An 18964-nucleotide genomic window follows, 5' to 3' on the forward strand; every position below is an offset into this window, starting at 1 on the left:
AACTTTAAAAAACTGACTTGGATAAAAAGGACAAAAAATTCTACTGGAAATTACTGGTTGCGTTTGATTTTAATATTTTTCATTTATCCTTAACCATATTTCCCATTTCCATTTTTCGTGGAGAAGGAAGCATCTTCTGCAGAAGCTGTAGCCCTTGACAAGATGTCTGGTTTTGGCTCTGCAATTATGGTGCAAGCCTTCAGAAATGAGTGTGTTATAGCAAAGATATCTCCAGGTTTATCTCTGCTCGTGCTATTTAAACATAATTGGAGCAACTCTGATTTGAGAACTTGTATTCAATTATTTGGTTTATTTTCCTCTTTCTTTTTTTCCTGTCCAAAATTACATAAGAATATTCAGAAATTCTTAATTATTTTTGTTTTCTGTACTGCTTGTGGCCATCAGCGCCCACTCTCCTGACCACAGTCCCACTGTTTCCGCATGCACAGGGTAATTTTGGTTGCTAACAGAAATTCTGAATGATTTTTGCAACAAGCAGGCAGCATGTCAAGCCCAAGGTAGACATATAAGAGGAGAACTTACTAATTTACCCTGTGTTTAACCATGTAAGAGTATCTAAATACATGAACAGTCCAGTAAGAGGCTACTGCTGTTTCCCCTCGGAGGACTGGTTATGTTCTGAGTTGCCAAAGAAGCTGGATACAGAAAGGATTTGGCAAACAATGGGCCAAATACCAGGACCCTGGAAAAGAGTTCTTGCAAAGAATGTCAAGTTAGATCTTAGATGGGAGAAAAAATTGGTTTGCTAAATACTTGTAACTTTGTGAGCCCAAATAAATGTAATTTAATTTCTCTAAGTTTTAACAAAGCTGCACTTATGGCAACATCAGAGATTCTGGTAATAAAGGTGTAGCCCTGAAACATGTCTTTCCAGTTTTTTGTATTTTGGCTGCTTTGAGAAAAGCCTCACTAGCTCCTGAGCAGATGTCTAGGTGCTGGTAGGACTATCAGACATTTCCATGTCATTCAAGCAAAGCAGCTCCTGAGTTGCTACAGTGGTTTATTTAGGGATGACATTTGTCACAGCTCGATGAGTCTGCTGTGCTCTAGAGGGGAATTGGACAACGTTTCCCCTCAGAAACCAGAACTTGTAGTAACTACAGGATACAAGAACAGCTGTGCATGAATGGAGCTCCTTATCTCAAAACTGAATGACTGCCCAAAGTTCCCTTCACCCTTTTGCAGTTTAAGACAAGATTTCTCTTTTGAAATGTATGAGCAGGTAACAGCACTATTGCCCCTGCTCTCACTCTCTTCCTTTCATAAATGCCAGTATTTGGCACTCAGAGAAATAAATTGCTTAATGACTTGAAGTAATTTTAAAAGTATGTGTCAGCAGCATCTGGGGCACTTTATGAAGAGGGAGAAGTGCAACTGAGTAATACTGAAACTTAAAAAAATAATACCACATGTTCTGATACCAGGCTTTGCAAGAGAGGTACCCAGTGTTTTCTGCTAGCAGCTCTACCTCTTTAACTTTGCCTTTGGCTTTCTAGGAGGAGCAAAACTACAGAGAAATTTGTGCACAGACACCTGCACTTGCTTGGAGGGCAAGCATAAAAGTAAGAATTTTTCCTGAGGAAAGATGAAGGAAAAGATGGAAGTAAAAACTAAATACTCTATTAAGACTCTGAACTGATAGTTTCCCTCAAACACAACTTTTCATGTGGTAGTGACCACAGGATTCCTTTCTAGGATTTGATTGGGTAAAGAGCCCCTTGAAAATTAAACCTTGCCTGGGAAACCTCTTCCTTTTTTCTAACAGCTGATCATTAGAAACATTCAGAATTACTTGTCTCCTAACTGATGGGTTTTTTCCAACCCTACAAAACTTTGGAAGTAAAATATACTCTAAACTGAAAAGATCAGGCTTAATTCTCTGTGGGGCCTTAGGATCTAATTGTTTACATCCCCCATCAAAACCAAAAAGAGAGTCTAGCTAAATTTCTGAGCTTTTACACTTAAATAGAGTCAGTCTATGGGTCTCAAGACAAAAGAAGTAGGATGTGTTCTTACCTAAACAAATGTACAGTAAAGGAATATCATAAGCACTGAAAAAGAAAAATTTGAGACAGGTATTAAATACTTGCATCCAAATCAAAAGAATATGTACACATGGGCTTTTCTCTTGGATAAGCTAACTTCTGGACTAGTATGTCTGTTAGGGTTTTTTGCTATTGTTTGGTGTGGGTTTTTTTCCAGTGTCTGATAAAACATTGAATTCGGGGTATTTCAAGCAGTGATGGTAGTCACAACCATTCCGAGGATGAACTCCAGCACAAAATGGAATGCTAATAGTTTGGAGTGCAGATTTGCCAGCACCTGCCATAGGATCATGTGATGCCCTGTTTTTGCTCCAAGAGTCTCCACACTGAGAAGTTCAAGCTCCCTGCTCTGTTGCTGTCAACTGTTCCAGGCAAAAAAACAGTGACAATTCTCCCATAAGTGTAAAAAAAAGAAAAATAATTTGTAGGCTATTGTGGCTTTTCTGCTAATATACAAGTGGCAAGTATCATTCATCCAAGCAGAGAAGCTCCTCTTTTCCTGTGTGTGACTAGAAAAATTCCAGTGTAGTACTGATTTTTAGTCATATAAAACCTCATTAACAAAAATTGCAATCTGGGTATAAAACTGATATCTCATTGAGATATGGCTCAGATATGGAGTAAAGTCTTTCTAGTGTGGTGACTCAGAGGCACCACTTAAAAAAAGGACCCAATCCCAATATCCCTTTAAAACATGATAATGAAATAACACTTTTAACACACTAAATGTTTGAATAATATTGAGAAATGATAGGATAGGGATGGAGAACACCTGTCAACTGCATCTGACAGAGCAAGATGTGACTTAGATATGGAGAGCTAAGGTGAAGGTGAAGGATTTACTGTCTGAACAATTTTATCCTTAGCAGAATGCATCTTCAAGCTATCTATCTCCTGGAACTGCTTTAAAACCAAGACCCAGCAAGCTTTTGATACAAAAAAAAAAAAGATTATTATTTTCTACACCAATTGTCCAATTGAATTCTCTGCTTTCACATTTAGTCTCATCCCAAGCTGTAAGCTAGTCACAAGACCCAAAGATAGTTCCCAAAGATGTTATCTCTGCTTCATTGTCAGCTCTACTGCCACTGTCATTAGACTTATCAACTCCCCACTTAGTGATTCTCTTTTATATATACACACATTTAGATAGAAAGATAAGAAAAGAAATTCAGCTACTCACTGTTTCATCAAGCTGGTCTAACTGTGGGTTCTTCTTCTACATGAACAAACATATATCTGAAAATAGGAAACAGCACTTCCTGTGACATATTGCATAAGGGGGGTAAGTTTCTTCTTCTCTGAAAAAGCTTGGTTTCCAGGATGAGATCAGAACTGGTGGATGAAGATTTTATGGTGCCAGCTAGTTCTGCTCCAGCTGGAACTGGAGCAGTCAGTCCATCTCTACAGGTTCAATAAAATCCCATTCTCAGGTCAGTAGTATTTCTATCTGCTCTGGAAGCTTCTAATCTCAATTTACTCTCTTCCAGTTTGAATCCATTGCACCTTGTCCTGTCATCCTACGCCTTTGTTAAAAGGTTCCTCTCCTTTTTTGGAGACTCTCTTCAGTCACTGGAAGGCTGCAATTAGATCACCCTGAAGTGCTCTCTTTTTCAGGCTGAACAAACCAGATTTCCTCAGACTTTTCTCACAGGAAAAGTTCTCCATCCCTCTGGTTGTGTTGGTGGACTCCTCTGGATTCTCTCCAACAGTTTGATACCCTTCCTGTGCTGGGGATCCCAGAGCTGATGCAGCACTGCAGAGGGATCTCACCAGAGCAGAGCAGAGGGACAAAATCCCTCCCCTCACCCTGCTGGCCACACTGCTTTGGATGCCGCCCAGGACACGTTTGGCTTTCTGGGCTGCAGATACACATTGCTGGCTCATGTCCATCCTCCCATCCACCAGCACCTCCCAGTCCTTCTCTCCAGGGCTGTTCTCAATCTGTTCATCCCCCAGCCTGTGCTGATACCACAGGTTGCCCAAGAGCAGCACCTTGCACTTGGTCTTGTTAAACCTCACAGAGCTCCCATGGACCCACTTCTCAAGCTTGTCCAGCTCCCCCAGGTTGCATACTGTCTTTCAGGTGTGTCAACAGTCCCACTCAGCTTGGTGTCATCTGCGCATTTGTTGAGGGTCCACTCAATCCCTTTGTCATTAAAAAATATATTAAATAGCACTTGGTCCCAGTACAGACCTCAGGAGGACACCAGTTGTCACTGATGTCCATTGGGACTCTGAGCCATTGACAACTTCTCTGCAGACAGGACAGTCCAACCACTTGATGATCTATTTGACAGCTCACCCATTGAATACGTGTCTCTCCAGCTTAGAGAGAAGGATGTTGTGAGGGCTGTCCAGAAGTCCAGATAAACAACATCCATAGCTCTTCCCTTGCTCTCTCTTGCAGTCACTCTGTCACAGGAGGCCACTGGTTGCCCTTGGTGAAGCAGTGCTGGCTGTCCTGAATCACCTCTCTGCCCTAGCACAGCTCCCAGGAGGATCTGCTCCATGTTCTTCCCAGGCAGAGAGGTGAGGCTGACAGGTCAGCAGTTCCCAGGGTCATCTTTTCTACCCTTTTTAAAGATAAGTACAATTTCTCCCTTCTTCCAGTCACCTGGGACTTCACCTGACTGCCATGGCTTTTCATAATTAATCTCCATGGAGATGATTCCATCATACCTTTTTTCATGATACTCCATGGAGAGGGGCTTGGCAATTACTGTCAACCAGTTCCCTCAGGACTCTGGATTGCATCTCACTGGGTCCCAGACATCATTATAAAACAGGATTGATGAATAATATGGCCACTTCTCTGCTCCCTGTGGAGTCTTTTTCAATTTTATAACAATCAAGGCTACATTTTTCAAATTTGCACTCCTTTGGCAGCAGATCTTGACCATTTTCTCTAAGACTACAGGGTGTTTTCCTACAGTATTCCTGAAAAGCAGTGAGACTGGCTTGGGCCACAATTATAGCTGGATTTTTTAATTTACTAAAAAATTATTTTCAGTAAACCCAGGGATATATAACCCATCACACATGTTACAGGGAGTATAAACAGGGAGGCCCAAGATGCATTTTCATTCTATACCATCTCCCTCTGAGTTGCTGTCTGAATTTGAAATTCTTTTTTACTCTCTTTTCCTACTCAATGTACAGGCTGGTAGTTCAGAAGTCTTGTTTGCATGTTTCATCTTTTGTGAACCACTATGCCTGGTAAAGAAATTAATTTGCTCTCAAAATCCTGACTAAAGAAGTTATTTTCACTGCCTCATGAAAAAGAAGGGTGTCACCTGGAAAAGGGGCTCATCTCAGCTCTTATTCCAAAGGAGAAACTCCTTTGGAAGCCATCAATCCATCATAGGGTCTTTGTGTGGGTGTAATCTGGAAACAGCAGAAGTGATCCTTTACCTCTTTTCTCCCTGTCTTGTGTAACTGGGGCTTCCTTCTGCCTTTCTCAAGGTCTTTCTGGAGTCACCAAGCTCCCAACCAGTTCTAGGAAAGATCACAGGAGAAGTCTTCATTGGAAGACCTATGTACTATTTTCATAACCTGGGGGGTAAGCAGGAGTTTTGAGTTTGGCGCAGTAGTTTTGGTGCATCCTTGTAGTGGTGAATGAGTCACTCCTGACCAACCAGCGCATTCTAACTTGAGGACAAAAGCACTGCTTTGCACGTATTGTTTGGAAAGGATTTTAATTCTTTGTGCCTCCAATCTGGGTGCTTAGACTGAAGACAACTGGACAGTGTTTTCAGGCTGCCTGAGCCCCAGTTGCTCCAGTCTTTGAAAATCAGGGCTGGTCTCTTTCCAAAATGGTGATGCAAATAATCTGAAGCTTCAAAAAATTTGAGCAAGATTAAAATGCAGGAGGAAGAAAGAAGGCATATTCAAAAGAAAGGAAGCATTTCATATCAGGAACTTAATTTTAAGCACCTGTGACTACATTTTGAACTGTAGCCAAATTACTATCATCTTATAGAGGACAGAACCCCCCTGAAAATGTCTTTTTCAGACGTATTGAGACTCTGAAGAAATCCAGGGGAAAGAAATTGTGTTCATTGGTCTAGAGAGCATAGCCTGTGAGAAGTGATTGTGAAAGGACTAAAGGATCTCTCAGACTTAATTACTATGATTTTGCTCATAATGTCTTTCTTGCATGGATTTAATGGGCTTTATAAACATTAACTAATTCATGTAACTGCCTAGGAGATATGAGCAGAGGAAGCAGTGAGAGAAAAGTATCCCAAAGTCAGAGACATTGTCATGAGGAGATTGCCATTTAAAATTAGGTTCTCCTAATAAAAAATTAGAATAAACAGTAAGAAAAGAGTATATAAACTTCAGCATGCTAATCCACTGAAATTCTATAAATAGGGAGGTACTTCTTTACCAAAGGGAATAATCAAAAAAGAATGAAGAACCTCTGTAACAAAGCTATCTTGCTGCTTCTGGAACTTTCTACAAGGTGTCACAGCAGTACCACTGAGAGAAATGAAAGAGGGGAATCGAACCATGATGTGGCAATAATAAAATTTTATGTGCATACTGAAGTCAGGCTGTGGGGATGCAACACTTAAAGGCACTGAAATGGTTTTCCTTCTTTCCTGAAGAAGTATCTTTTCCTGTGGAGGGAAAGGGATGCTGGAGACAGTTCACTAATGACAAAAATATCGGTAATATTACCAACCAGATTACCCAAATAGAAATGACTGATCTTCAGCTACATGCCAGTAAGATGGTAGCAAAGATAAGTGATGGCCTTGCAGCTCATCTCATGTTCTAGGCTTTCCATGGAAGGAGAAATGCTGACTTCAGTCCCTGTGTCAAAGCCTGTTCAAGAATTTCAGGCAAAGCAGGACAGCATGAGGGAAGGTGCATACCAAGGAAGTTGCTTTCCTGTTGCTCCAATGTGCTTCATCCTAACCTTTGATGATGAAATTGAATGAAGTAGATCTCTTGTGCTAAAAGAAGAATTCAGTAAGCATCTTAATGAGACCTTTGCTGCTTCTCTTGAGCACCCTCACACACATCAGACATTTTACTGACAATTTTTGAGTTTATAGGGATGGGCATGTGGCAACTTTAGCTGAGCACAAGGAGGAGCACAAAGCAGGCCTTTGCAAGGTTTGTTAGTAGGGAATTCTTTCCCAACTCCTTCAAACTGGAAGGTAGAAGCTGCAGCAATCATCTCTCCCACCCTTAGCTGGTAGCTGGCTAGCTAATCCAAGGGCTCCCTCTCTAGTCAAGGGACAGAGGTTGGTATTTGCAGAGGGTGACAAACTGTTGTAAATTACTCCACCTTAGGCTGGAATGAGTCACCTTGTGGAGGGAGCGCTCTTTAATGATCCAAACAGCCTTAGGCAACACGTTCAGGGTTGAGAGCCAGCCTGTGCATTGATAAAAGTGTTTCAGGTAACCAGAATAAAGTCTCCAGGGCTTTTGGTGATGAAAAGCCATTTATTTTGGACAAACATGAAGTCAAATATTTTTGTTTTGCTGTTCTTCAGGGCCAAGGTGACTTTTTAGCAGGTAAGCCTGATATTGCTGCCTAGTTCCATTGCTGCAGAGGAATAGATCTAGAGTACATATAAAGACCAGCCCAGGTGGTGATGCACCCAGAAGCTGGAACAGATTTGTTATGGCACTTTGAAGGCTGTACTTTGCTCATGCCCATGAAAACTGCATGTGCTACCTATCATGGCACAGAAGTAAGGCTGCAAAGCCTGTCCTCCTCTTCCCCCATATCCTCATACCCATGCAGGTGTTCTAAAACTGTGTTTTAGGAAGGGTAGGAAGATACACAAAAGTAAAACAGTTTCTATTGGTGGCTTATGCAAGTTTCCTCATTAGCTGCTCAGGTGTCACAGTGCTTCCTTACAGCTTTAGGGCACTTCACAGAACCTTGGAGGTACAAGACTTGACAACAGAGATGTAAGTAAACTTGGAGTCCTATTTATTCTTAAGATATTCTGCATTACTCACAGAAGAATGACACAAGGACATATCAATTTAATCTGCCCTTCAGGTTTACCTCTTCATACAAACATTGTGGTGCTCAGTACCCTGTCACAATGCTTGGTTCAGTTTGCAGAAGGCACCCTCCCAGCTGAGGGACTGGTTGTTTGGGGTTCTTTTTATTGCACTTCACTACAGTGCAGGAGAACTATTAATTTAATTTTAATCAATCTATTTAATGTACACTACCCAGGCCCTTCTTGAACTGTGGAATTCTGTTTTTCCCTCATGATCATGTCTCTAGTTCTGCCAGGCTAATCTCTGAGTCCTTCACAGATATTACTGTATTTGCCTCCTTACCACATTTAGGAGATGAAGCAGTACAGTTATGTCCATTTTTGCAAACTTACATTAATTTGTGGAAGCCAGTTTGTAAACTGTTTTTCTCCAAAGCAATGTACTGTGCTGGGGCAGGGTTCTCATTTGTTGTAACTGCTGGTTCTTGGTCTTTGCACTGATTCTTGGAACAGGAGGATCACAATAGCAGAGGCTATCTATGGAAATCTTAGTGTAAATAGAAAGGGAAGGTGCTTAATTTGTGTGCTAGAATCAGTCACTTTAGGGTGGGTAGGATAAAATCAGCTCCAAGTGTCTAAGCCCCTTGATGAAACTTGGGCCTGTCCTGTGATAAGCTTGAAGATTCCAGCTGTATTTGTGGCACAGGACTTGGCATCTCTGAAATGCAAGTTTCCCATGATTTTTCTTCTCAGGTATCTGCAGGACTGCTCAAGGAAACTGAACCAAAAAGACACAAATGGCTCCAAATAGTCTTCAGTCTTCCCAGAGACTGGCCTCACACTCCTGTGCACCTACCAGGGAGCCCTGCTGTGCTTCTGAGAAACTCCCTGTGGAGAGTCCAGCACCCTGAAGCAAGCTTGGCAGCCACACTGCACCAACTTGCACACATAATGAATCTGACCTTAATCATCTTCTGACCAATTTCATTTGTGTGTAGGGACACCACTTCCTGCACAACTTCTTTAGAGAAACCAAAGAATACATTGGCCTTCAGATAAGTCATCAAACCATTTTTCACAGTCTACAGCCAACTAACCACACACAGAATCTGTGGTACTACAGACTTCAAATTCTTCTCCATCCTCAGTAAAACAGGATGAGGTTTTTTTTGGTAGATTAAGCTTCATTGCATCCTCTTTATCTCTTTTTTATTTTAAGGTGATACAAATTACTGTCTGGCAATGGGAATGGAAGAGCTAGCTTACAGCTTTGTCACAGGGGAGATATTTCACATGTGCTCTGTTAGTTGAATGGTTGTAGATAGGTTGTTTGTGCCACTGGGCAAAACAGTCTCACCAAGAGTGATAGGAAGTCAAGTCCATCTGTATTTGTAAAGCTTTCAGATCACTTTGCAGAACTTGCTTTATATTTATCACATGCAAACTAGCACGTCATTCTTCATGGAAAGATTTTGTGAGTGTTAAGATGAAAGCAAGCCACAAGCAAGTGATAAAAATTACTTCAATGAAAAAGTTGTGTGAGCAAGAGAATTTTAAGAAAAACTGATACTTCTGCCTCAGTTGTACTAAAGTATGCTAAGATAAAAGCCTACATGAAGAGTTACATGAATTATAGAGTAAAAAATGTATTTTCATTGCCTGAAGTGCACTTGGTTTCACCTGAAATCCCAAAACCTAACTATCACTGGCATGTTTGTTTGGGGAGTTAACCTTGCACACTGGTGCTCCATTTTACAAGACTTCAAGTCACACTGTATTTTCAATACTGTTGGATATTGGAGAAGTTCTCTGTCCATTACTGTTTTTCACACTGTCCAGGGACCATCCCTTGTCTCCTAATTGTTCATATGTTAAAGGCATTAAACATTACATGCTTGCACAGCACTCACCACTGGCACTTCCAACTTCCCTTCCTCTACATATTTCACTGAAAAGTCTCTCAGGGAGGTCTAAGCCCCTCCAACCTGTGTTTTTTAATCTGAAATTAAGGAGTCTCTCCTGAGGTATAACTTAGCATTTTCTCTGCCTGAGAAAGAAGCTTAAAAAAATTAGGGCCAAAGACTCTGGACATGAGCCACAACCTGGAGAAGCTGTGTCAGAATGCTGTGAGAAGTGAAATCAGTTTGAGAATCAGTGTGAAGGGAGTGAACAGGATGACTCTCTAGGGGGAAGGACAGACTGACCAGCTGACAATGGAGGGCACTGAGATGGATGAGAGAGGACACCTGATTTTCTCCTTCAGGCCAAAATAAGGAAAGGAACTGCTGGCAGAGGAAGAGAGAGAGAGCAAGCAGCTGGGCACAGGAGTCATCTAAGGGCCACCAGAGCAGACCTCTGAGATTTTCAGGTTCTTAAAGAAAGTTGAAGTTGTGTGCGTTTTGGATCTTGGTGGAGTTATGAGGTCATTTCAGCAGAAATTGCAAACCACAAAGAGTTTTGTATCTCACTTCTGGGTTAATTTATTAATGCATTTGGGGTTTGCACTGGCTAATGTGTTTTGGTTGTAATGTATTTCTAATTGAGAGGAGCAAAACCCACACAAGGTATGAGGCAGAAGATGGTGTGAGATGTGTTTGTGCAGCCAAGGTTCTAGTGTAAGGACTACAGATAGTTACAGTGTGTGGCCATGAATGAGTAATGTCATTGATTTTGGCTATTCCAGCTATTCCTCTTTATAACTTGAGCTTAAATAAGGAACTGAGGTAATACATACTTCTTACCTGGATCTTTTCAACTCTGATGTCAAGCCCCAGGAAATGTTATGGAAATTCCCAAAAAGTGCTGTATCCTGTCATCCCCAATTCAGTGGTGGATCTCAAACATGTGACAGATTTGTCACAACCCTAGCCTTGGGGGGTGGGCCAAGTGGAGAATGTCTGAAATTCAGTCTCACCTTCTTAAGCTTGGGGCTGTCCCATGGTAAGTCAATAGAATGAGGAACACTGACAGCTCTGAACTGGGCAATCGTAGGCTGGAGAAAAGCCAGAAGGAATCACAAACAGCACCACAACACACATTATTATTTTGTTTTTCTAACTGAAGTGCTCCTTTGCAGTGCTTTGCACAGTATCAGTACAGTCACTTTAAAGGTCTGGGAGGTATTTTTGAGGATGTGCACCTTTGGCCATGAGGCCTTGGAGTAGAGTAAGGTCAGACCTGGATAAGGCCACAGTGCCACAGACATCATGCTACAAAATGACAGGGGAAAACGAGACAAAAGTCTGTGAAATGTGTTAGATGAAAATCAATGGCTAGAAAGTTCACGCCCTTCAGAACACACACAGTTCAGAACTAGGCAGGGAAATGCTACTAAATGTGAAAAGTGCTATTCAGTAGTTTAACTGGCAATTTGATAGCAATGGTTTCAATACAGCTTTGTCTCTGGAGAAACAATAATTGCTTTAGATGTGCAACATCTCATTAGATCTGTTCTACAAACAACAATAATTTCTTTATTCCACTCTCTTCTGAATAGTGATCATGTTTCCACTAATCTAGTGGAACAAGATTGAGTTATATGTTTTGGCATACATATGCACAGTATCACACTCATCCCAGGAAATCCAGGTGGCATTAAACCTGACTGTTACTTGGTGCTTTTGCGGAAGTATTTGCAGCTGACAACATCTCAGCACATGAAAACTAACTGATCTGGTTATGAGTAGATGGCAAAATTTCTTTTACCAATTTTACTGTGCGTCAAAACCCTTGAAACTGAGGAAGTAGTGCATCTGCTACCTCCTTTATTCCCAGGTATTATTACACCTGCAGAGAAAAGTAGATTGTTGTTGACAAGTTTCTGCCTAAGAAACCGTGTAATTGAAGAAATGGTACTACCACAACATTATCATTATTATTATTATTGTTATTATTATTATTATTATTATTATTATTATTATTATTATTATTATTGTTATCATTATTATTATCCTGTGAATGTAGCACTCTTTTCCAGAACTCTTTCAGTGCATACAAGTGCAAACATTTTTGAACACTGTTTAGTGTCCCCATAGATTCTTTCCATCACATATAAGAGTAGCATAAATTCTTGTGGTCCAAACCATTGAAAGTAAAATTTCATGTTTAGAGAAGAGGCACAATGCTTCTGGGTGTTCTGCTTTGTGCAAGTGCTTTGGGGTGATTGCTGGGTGCGTTTGTGTCTCTGTTCTGGTAGTTCTTACAATAAAAGGGGCAAAATACCTACATGTATTTTTCCTTTTGCAGCCACATTATACAGAGGAGGGGCCTGCTGAAGGGAAAAGTGTCCTCAGAGTCTGCAGTCCTGGTCTGTGAGAGATTGCCTGTGCTAGGGCAGAGGATGTGGGGCTTGGATCTATGCCCCTGAATTCTTAAACATCAGTTTTTTAAATACAGCAGTGGAAGATGGGGGGAGGAACTCTTCAGTGAGCCCAGCAAAGCACAATTTTTACTTTTTGATTAAGGCTTCACATATCATTTGGGGTAAGTTCTGCTACTGCACACACACACAGAGCATTATTTCAGTAGAAGCTGTAAAAAAAGAAACACAAAAAACCCCCAAACCAAAACAAAGCAAAACAAAAGAAAAAACCAAATCCAACCAAAACAAAGGAAAAAAAAAACAAATCCAAAGAAAGAACAGAGTTTGACCCTTGTCCTGTAACCTGGAGAGAATCCAGCTGTTCATTGGGGAAGTGCCAGTGGGTGAGAGCTGCTCAGACATTTCCATTATTCCTTCTTCTCAAAATATCAGTTAAAGCAGAATATATAGATACAAGTTCTGTTTCTTCTTCCTTCCTGATCTAAAAGATCAACAAGTAAAATGATGGTGTGTCTGAATATTTTAAACAGAAATACTTTTATCCAAACTCCAAAATCTAGCCACAGGGAGAAGACACCTGACCTAAGATGCTGACCTGTGTTTCTTTTCAATCATTAAAGTCCCTATGAAGCCCAAAGAACTGCACAGAAATGCACAAACAGATTTATTATTTCTAAATGCAAGTTTTCTGAGAAGTAAAACAATATAATAATTGAGTTGCAGGGTATTTCTTATCCACTGGGGAACAAAACCTAGAAATGATATCTATAATAAAAGAAAGAAGTATCTTCTATATCATATAGTTAATAGCAAGAATCACCAAGATTCATTTTAAAAAAAACTTTTAGGATAGATAAAAACGTGAAATTATATTTTCAGATGAAAAGGTAGAATTAGGAAAATATTTAAAATTTTTATTACCTTAAAAAATAAAATCTTTGACAACATCCAGTCTGTGTTTTCCCTGATTTGAGGTGTTCTCTTGATTAACTTTAAAAAATGTGTTTGCAGTAAAACTACCTCAATATAATTGTTTTCTTTTCCCTGTGAATTTTTACTGGGATTTGGAGAACAAAGCTTCCTCATCAGAAAAGTGGGGATAAGACTTAATTTGCTGAAGAGCTTCAGGGTGCCTCTCAATTCCATCAGATTCATTTTATGTGATACCCACTCAAAAATAAGAAAACTCAAAGATTTCTTTATCCTAACTGAGGCTTATGATCATTAGGCAGACTATCAAGAACCAAGACAAAAAAGTTAAAGCTAATGTTTATTAAAAAAAAGCATTTTTAAAATGACAGAAAACAAAAACATTTGGAAAAAGAGATGGAGCCTACTTTGCTACAGGTCATTCTATGATGGTTACATTTAGCAGCAAGCACTGGAGGCACAGAGTGGGAGATCCCACAGCTCCAGAGGAATTCCAGAGGGAATGCAGGGCCCCCACCTGTTCTGAGGAGAATGTTTTCAAGTGTAGGAGCCTCCACAAGTTACCAGTATAAGGGGACACCTGGAGCCATTGCTTTGTTATTTTTGGAGGCATCACTAGCAAAGGCTGCTCTGGGAGGCAGCAGTTCCAAGGATTCCAGGGCTGTGCCCCTGGGACCGTCCCACAACAAACAGAACCCTGAGGTGAGGGGGTTTTTGTCTGGGGGCTGAGGCAAAGGGGAAGCTGTGACAGGGTCTGGGGGCATTCCCTCTTTGCAAAATGAAGCAATCCCATGTCCACTTCCCCCCTTTCCAGAGGGGTGTCACACACTTGTGCCAGGGATTCAGGGATTCAGCTTCCACAGGGCAGAGCATACTTGGGGGTGAGGCAGAAGCGACAATTGTCAGAGGAGAAAAGAGATATTGGAGGAAGCAGCCTGCTTACTGAAGTGTATTAAAGGAGCTCTAAAACTTCATTAAAAGTTATTCTGTGGCAGCGTATGGTCACCACTTTACAAATGCACTGGTTCTCTTGGGAAATGAAGGTCACAGGTTCCCATGTGGCAGGTCACAGCGCATCCCAACAGGAGGCACAGGCATACTGCATCTCCCAGGGGATGCTGCACACATGGTGCAGCCTCCAGGACCACAGCAGACCTCTCCAGCCCCTGATAGCTGCAGAGGGTGGCTCAGGTGTGCTCACAGGACCCCTGCACTGTCAGAGCAGCCAGAGAGCTGGGTGGGTGCCGAAAACGACTGTGCAGCCCCTCCAGTGGGGCTGGAGAGGGCACGGCCACAGGACTGCAGGAGTCCCTTGAGGTGAGCCTTGAATGTCACACCGGCGAAGGCGTAGATGACGGGGTTCAGGCAGCAGTGGATGAAGGAGATGGTTTCTGTCACCTGCAGGGCCAGCGCTATCCGGGAGCTCGCCCTGCAGTCATTGATGATGTGCAGGCTCTGCAGCGAGTCGAGGAGCAGCGCCACGTTGAAAGGAGTCCAGAAAAGGAAGAAAACGATGACGATGATGAAGATCATCTTGATGGCCTTGACCTTGTTCCGGTTTTTGCATTTTTGCAGGTTTTTCAGTATCTGGGTGTAGCAGCCAACGAGGATGCTGAAGGGAATCAAGAGGCCCAAGATAGTGACTGCAAACTGAGAAGCAACTTTCCAGGTGTTGTCACCTGGGGGGTATGTGGGGACACACTGCAAAGCCTGCTCGATCTGCAGCTCCTGGCTGAACAGGATGTTGGGCACAGAAGCCAAGCCAGCCACCAGCCACAGGATCAAGCTGATAATTATGCCAAAAGTAGCTGTCCTTATCCTCATGGCATAGACAGCATGGACAATTGCTATGTACCTGTCTATGCTCATGAGGGTTATAAAGAAAATGCTGCTGTAAAAACCTGTGTAGTAAATGCCAGCCATTATCTTACACATGGCATTGCCAAAAACCCACTGGTCTGAAGCGTAGTGGGCTTGGAAAGGGAGGGGCAAAACAAACAGGAGATCAGAGGCTGCGAGGTTCAGCAGGCAGATGTCAGTCATTGTTGTCAGCCTTTTTCTGGTCAGGAGAACCCAGAGGACCAAGGAGTTTCCCAGGAGGCAGAAGACAAACACAAGGCAGTAAAGAATTGGCAGAAAGAGGGATTTAAACCTGCGGAAGTTGTTTCCTTCGTTACACGGAGCAGTGTTTTCATCGTATCCATAGTCATATTCTGTTGTGCTAAGGAATTGGTTGGTGGGATTCATCTCAGATACCTGTGCAGGAAAGAGAAAAGGTTAAAAATGTCCTGGCATAGCACTCCCATGGTGACTTCTCTCTGCTGTGTTGAGCCTGTGGGTCCCCTCCAGGCAGAGGGGGACTACAAATTCAGTCTTGGTCTCATTGGCTGGATGAGAACAGCTGTACCACCCAAAGGGCTGCCCTGCAGCCTGCTGATTGTTGCTATACACTTGTAAGTGTGAGCACTGGGATGGTCTCTGTTTCCCTCAGACTGCTTTAGTGCCAGTGGACCAGCCCCTCTTCATGACAATGACAGGGAAAAATTCAGGTCTCTGAAAAGTAATAATGATAAAGAATTATGAATCCTGTACAAGTACAAATCTGATCTAAGGATCTCAATTTTCTTTTGCTCCCTGATGTGGGGAAGCTTTTTGCCTTTATCATAAAGACCCTCATAAAAATGTTTTGCCTATGAAGACATCACCAATGAGCATAACCTCATTTTCAGCAGAGATGCTCAGGGCTAGGTACTGGTACAGAGTGCGGACATGCAAGCTACTTTTCCATGGGTGGGTCCAGGATTGCATACAAAAAAGCTCTGCAGCAACAAGGAGTGCACAGGGCTGCACAGCAACACTTGCAGTGCCAAGCTCTGAGCAGCTTGGCTGTGCCTTTTGCCACAACACAGCAGCTTAGTGCTCCTACCTGTTGTGTCCAACTTCAGTTCTCTAGTGTAGAGAAAACCAAAACATTAGTGGGAGTGATTCCTTTCTCATTTCTGAAGAATTGAAGGTAGCCTCAAAATAGTAAAATAACCTGACATGCTCTCCAAGAGTGACTCAGTGCTTTAGCCAACTTTTTAATTGTTTCAGATATCAGTTCATGACCCCTATAAAAGCAGATTGGGTTTCCAGACTTGAGAGTTCACATTTTAAGAAGTGATTAATTTTTTCAAAAGAGTTTGGTTTTTCACTGCTGAGACATTTGAAAGTTTAGTCTGTGCTGCACCTGTGTTGCACCTACTTACAGGCTGACCACATCTTGAAAGAGCTTCAAAGACACTCAGTTTCCAGGAAAGAAGAATAACTAGTAATAGTCATTGCTGTTAAGATGAAGTAGTAACATGAATGAAAGTGATTAATTCTATAGAAGTAGATGATGTGCTTTCCTGAATTAAAGATTACTGCCTGGAGATACAAAAGGGGAGATGAGTGAAAACTTTTTGTATTGATAGGAAGGAGTGACAATTCAGCCCTCCTTGCCTGGCTGTGCCATCTGTCAGGGGAACAGAAAGATCTGTGTGTACAGCCCAGAGGACTGCCAGTGTCCATCCTCTGCTCCAGGCATGGATGCTCCTCATGCCTCATTGACCTGTCTCAGCTTTCCTCGGGACACCAGAACCATTTCAGTTGGTATGCAAATGCAGAGAAAACTGTTTCAAATACAACATTAAACCCCACAGAATTCCTTGTTTAGAAATAACAAATAATGAGAGAAAAGCTGTGCTGCAGCCCACATCGACAGTATAATTCTCTGCTATATGGAGCTCTCAGCTGTAGCTAGGACATCTGCATTGTTAATTTTAACTTCTTATAAGGCATACATTTTCAAATATTTAGTTGGTAAGTCACTAGATAATGGCTCTTATTGCAGCAGCAGATAAAGGTAGAAAATATTTCCTGCTAAAGCTTTTGATGCATGAAACTGACACTTTGTGACTAAGTGCTGCAGCGCTGGCTCTCATTTCTTAATTTTCTGTCAAGGACCTCTTAAAAGAGGACTATCAAACTATCAAACTATCAACAATCAAAACTAAAAAATATAAAAAAATAATTAATATAATCTTATAGATATACAGATCTATAAATATGTAGATAGAATTGTAGTGATACATAAATATAGATTTATAGCTATAAAGTATCTATTTCCAACAAAATTCAAGTGTTTTTCCTGGACTGGACCAGAGATGCTCTACTTCAGACCACCCTTACACCATTAGTGCCTTCAACAGCTCCCAACCAGGCCACAGCATTTTCCATTTTCCCCCCTCTCCACTGAGCAAACAGTCAAGCTAAAAAAGCAGTTTTACAGAAGGTACCAAGGGAGAGGTGGCTGCTGCAGGTGTCCTGGCAGCCACAGTCAGCCCAGCAATAGCACACTGAATATGGATGGACTTTACCTTTGACAGAGGAAGCCTCTCCTCTCTCAGCTGGCCCTGGCCCCCTTCTCCTCCTGCCCTGCTGCTCGGGCTCAGGGGCTCCAGGAGATTTATTCCACCTTCACTTCTCTTGTGCAGAAGGCTGAGATTTGGTGATACACGGCTGTCGAATGGGCAGCTGCCAAATACAGGATAGCCTTGGAGGCAAATAGAAGATTTTTTTATCTGTAGTAAACAGGAAAAGGGTGAGAGGGCTATCAGGCACCTTCTGTGAAACAAAAATCAAGTGCATCTCTTCTTTAACACGGTAATGGGCAGCACTCCTTTTGACATGTCTGCTAAACCCCCCTTCTTCACAACCTCCCCCGATTTAAGGGGAAAATCTAAAAGTTCAGATGTCTCCACCACAGGAGACACCCTAATAAATTTGCAGCTTTTTACAGAAATTTAGATATAATTATTTTAGTTTTTAATTTTCTTCAGCTAGTAACAACTTGTATATTGCAGTCTGTGTATATCCCTCCCCATTAAAAACACATTAGCATTCTGAGCAATATAAAAACTCACAGCTACTAATACCACTTTGCCATAATTTTTAATCAGTTCTTATTTAGTGGGGATATTTCTGTTTCTTTGCTACCTTAGGGTCTTTTCAAGTTTATTTTAGTGACTTGAGGATGGAAAAGGACAAAATATTGAAACAAAAACAGGCTTGAATTTTTTTATTTTATTCAATTTCTTTAAATTACTTAGTGGAACACTAACCTTGTAAATTGGGGTGCTTTGTAAGTCATATAAAGGACACACTTTTTATCCATTAATTTCAACAGGCACAATTTTCCTGACTTTTGAGAGCATAGGGAATACCAGAGGCTCACTCAAGAGGTCCCAAACAAGTATGTGGCAGATCCATAACACGATTTTTATTGAAGTTATTCATGTATTCTTTGGTTGCAGTTTCAGCCCAAAGTACCTTTACAGGTTGCAGATTGCTGTTGCTTAAGTGAGCAACAAAAAAAAGAGACAAAGAACTAAATACTGCAAGCAGAAAGATAAAGAAAACTGAGGAAACTGGCTGGAGGAGAGAAGGAGTAATGAAATAAAGGACATATCACTAGTGGGTAGCACAGTCAGAAAAAAACTGTCCCTCCCATGAGGTATTCAAAATGTTAACAGTGACCAGGGCATCATTCTGTCTCCAATATCCAGTTGGTCTTATTATATAAGAGAAACCAACTCCCCTTTTTTGGTTCATATTTTTTCCCAGATTTTTGCAACAGAGCTTTATTTTAT

The 18964-nt window shown here is 41.5% G+C and overlaps 1 protein-coding gene across 1 annotated transcript; it reads right to left on the reverse strand.

The window, feature by feature from the left end:
- Positions 1 to 13015: 13015 nt before the first annotated feature.
- On the reverse strand, positions 13016 to 17883 carry LOC306800580 (C-C chemokine receptor type 8-like). The gene is made up of 2 exons (XM_079302816.1): positions 17693 to 17883; positions 13016 to 15548 (listed from the first exon to the last, which is right to left on the reverse strand). Exon 2 carries the CDS (start codon positions 15537 to 15539, stop codon positions 14490 to 14492), a length of 1050 nt encoding a protein of 349 aa, XP_079158942.1. The 5' UTR covers positions 15540 to 15548; positions 17693 to 17883; the 3' UTR covers positions 13016 to 14489.
- Between the last annotated feature and the right edge of the window lie 1081 nt (positions 17884 to 18964).

This window comes from Erithacus rubecula (genome assembly GCF_903797595.1).
Source record: "Erithacus rubecula genome assembly, chromosome: 3".
In the NCBI taxonomy this organism is placed as follows: Eukaryota; Metazoa; Chordata; class Aves; order Passeriformes; family Muscicapidae; genus Erithacus; species Erithacus rubecula.

What these genes read in the sequence shown, in the direction of transcription:
- LOC306800580 (XM_079302816.1), bottom strand. Translation starts at nt 15,539, where the DNA reads ATGAATCCCACCAACCAATTCCTTAGCACAACAGAATATGACTATGGA.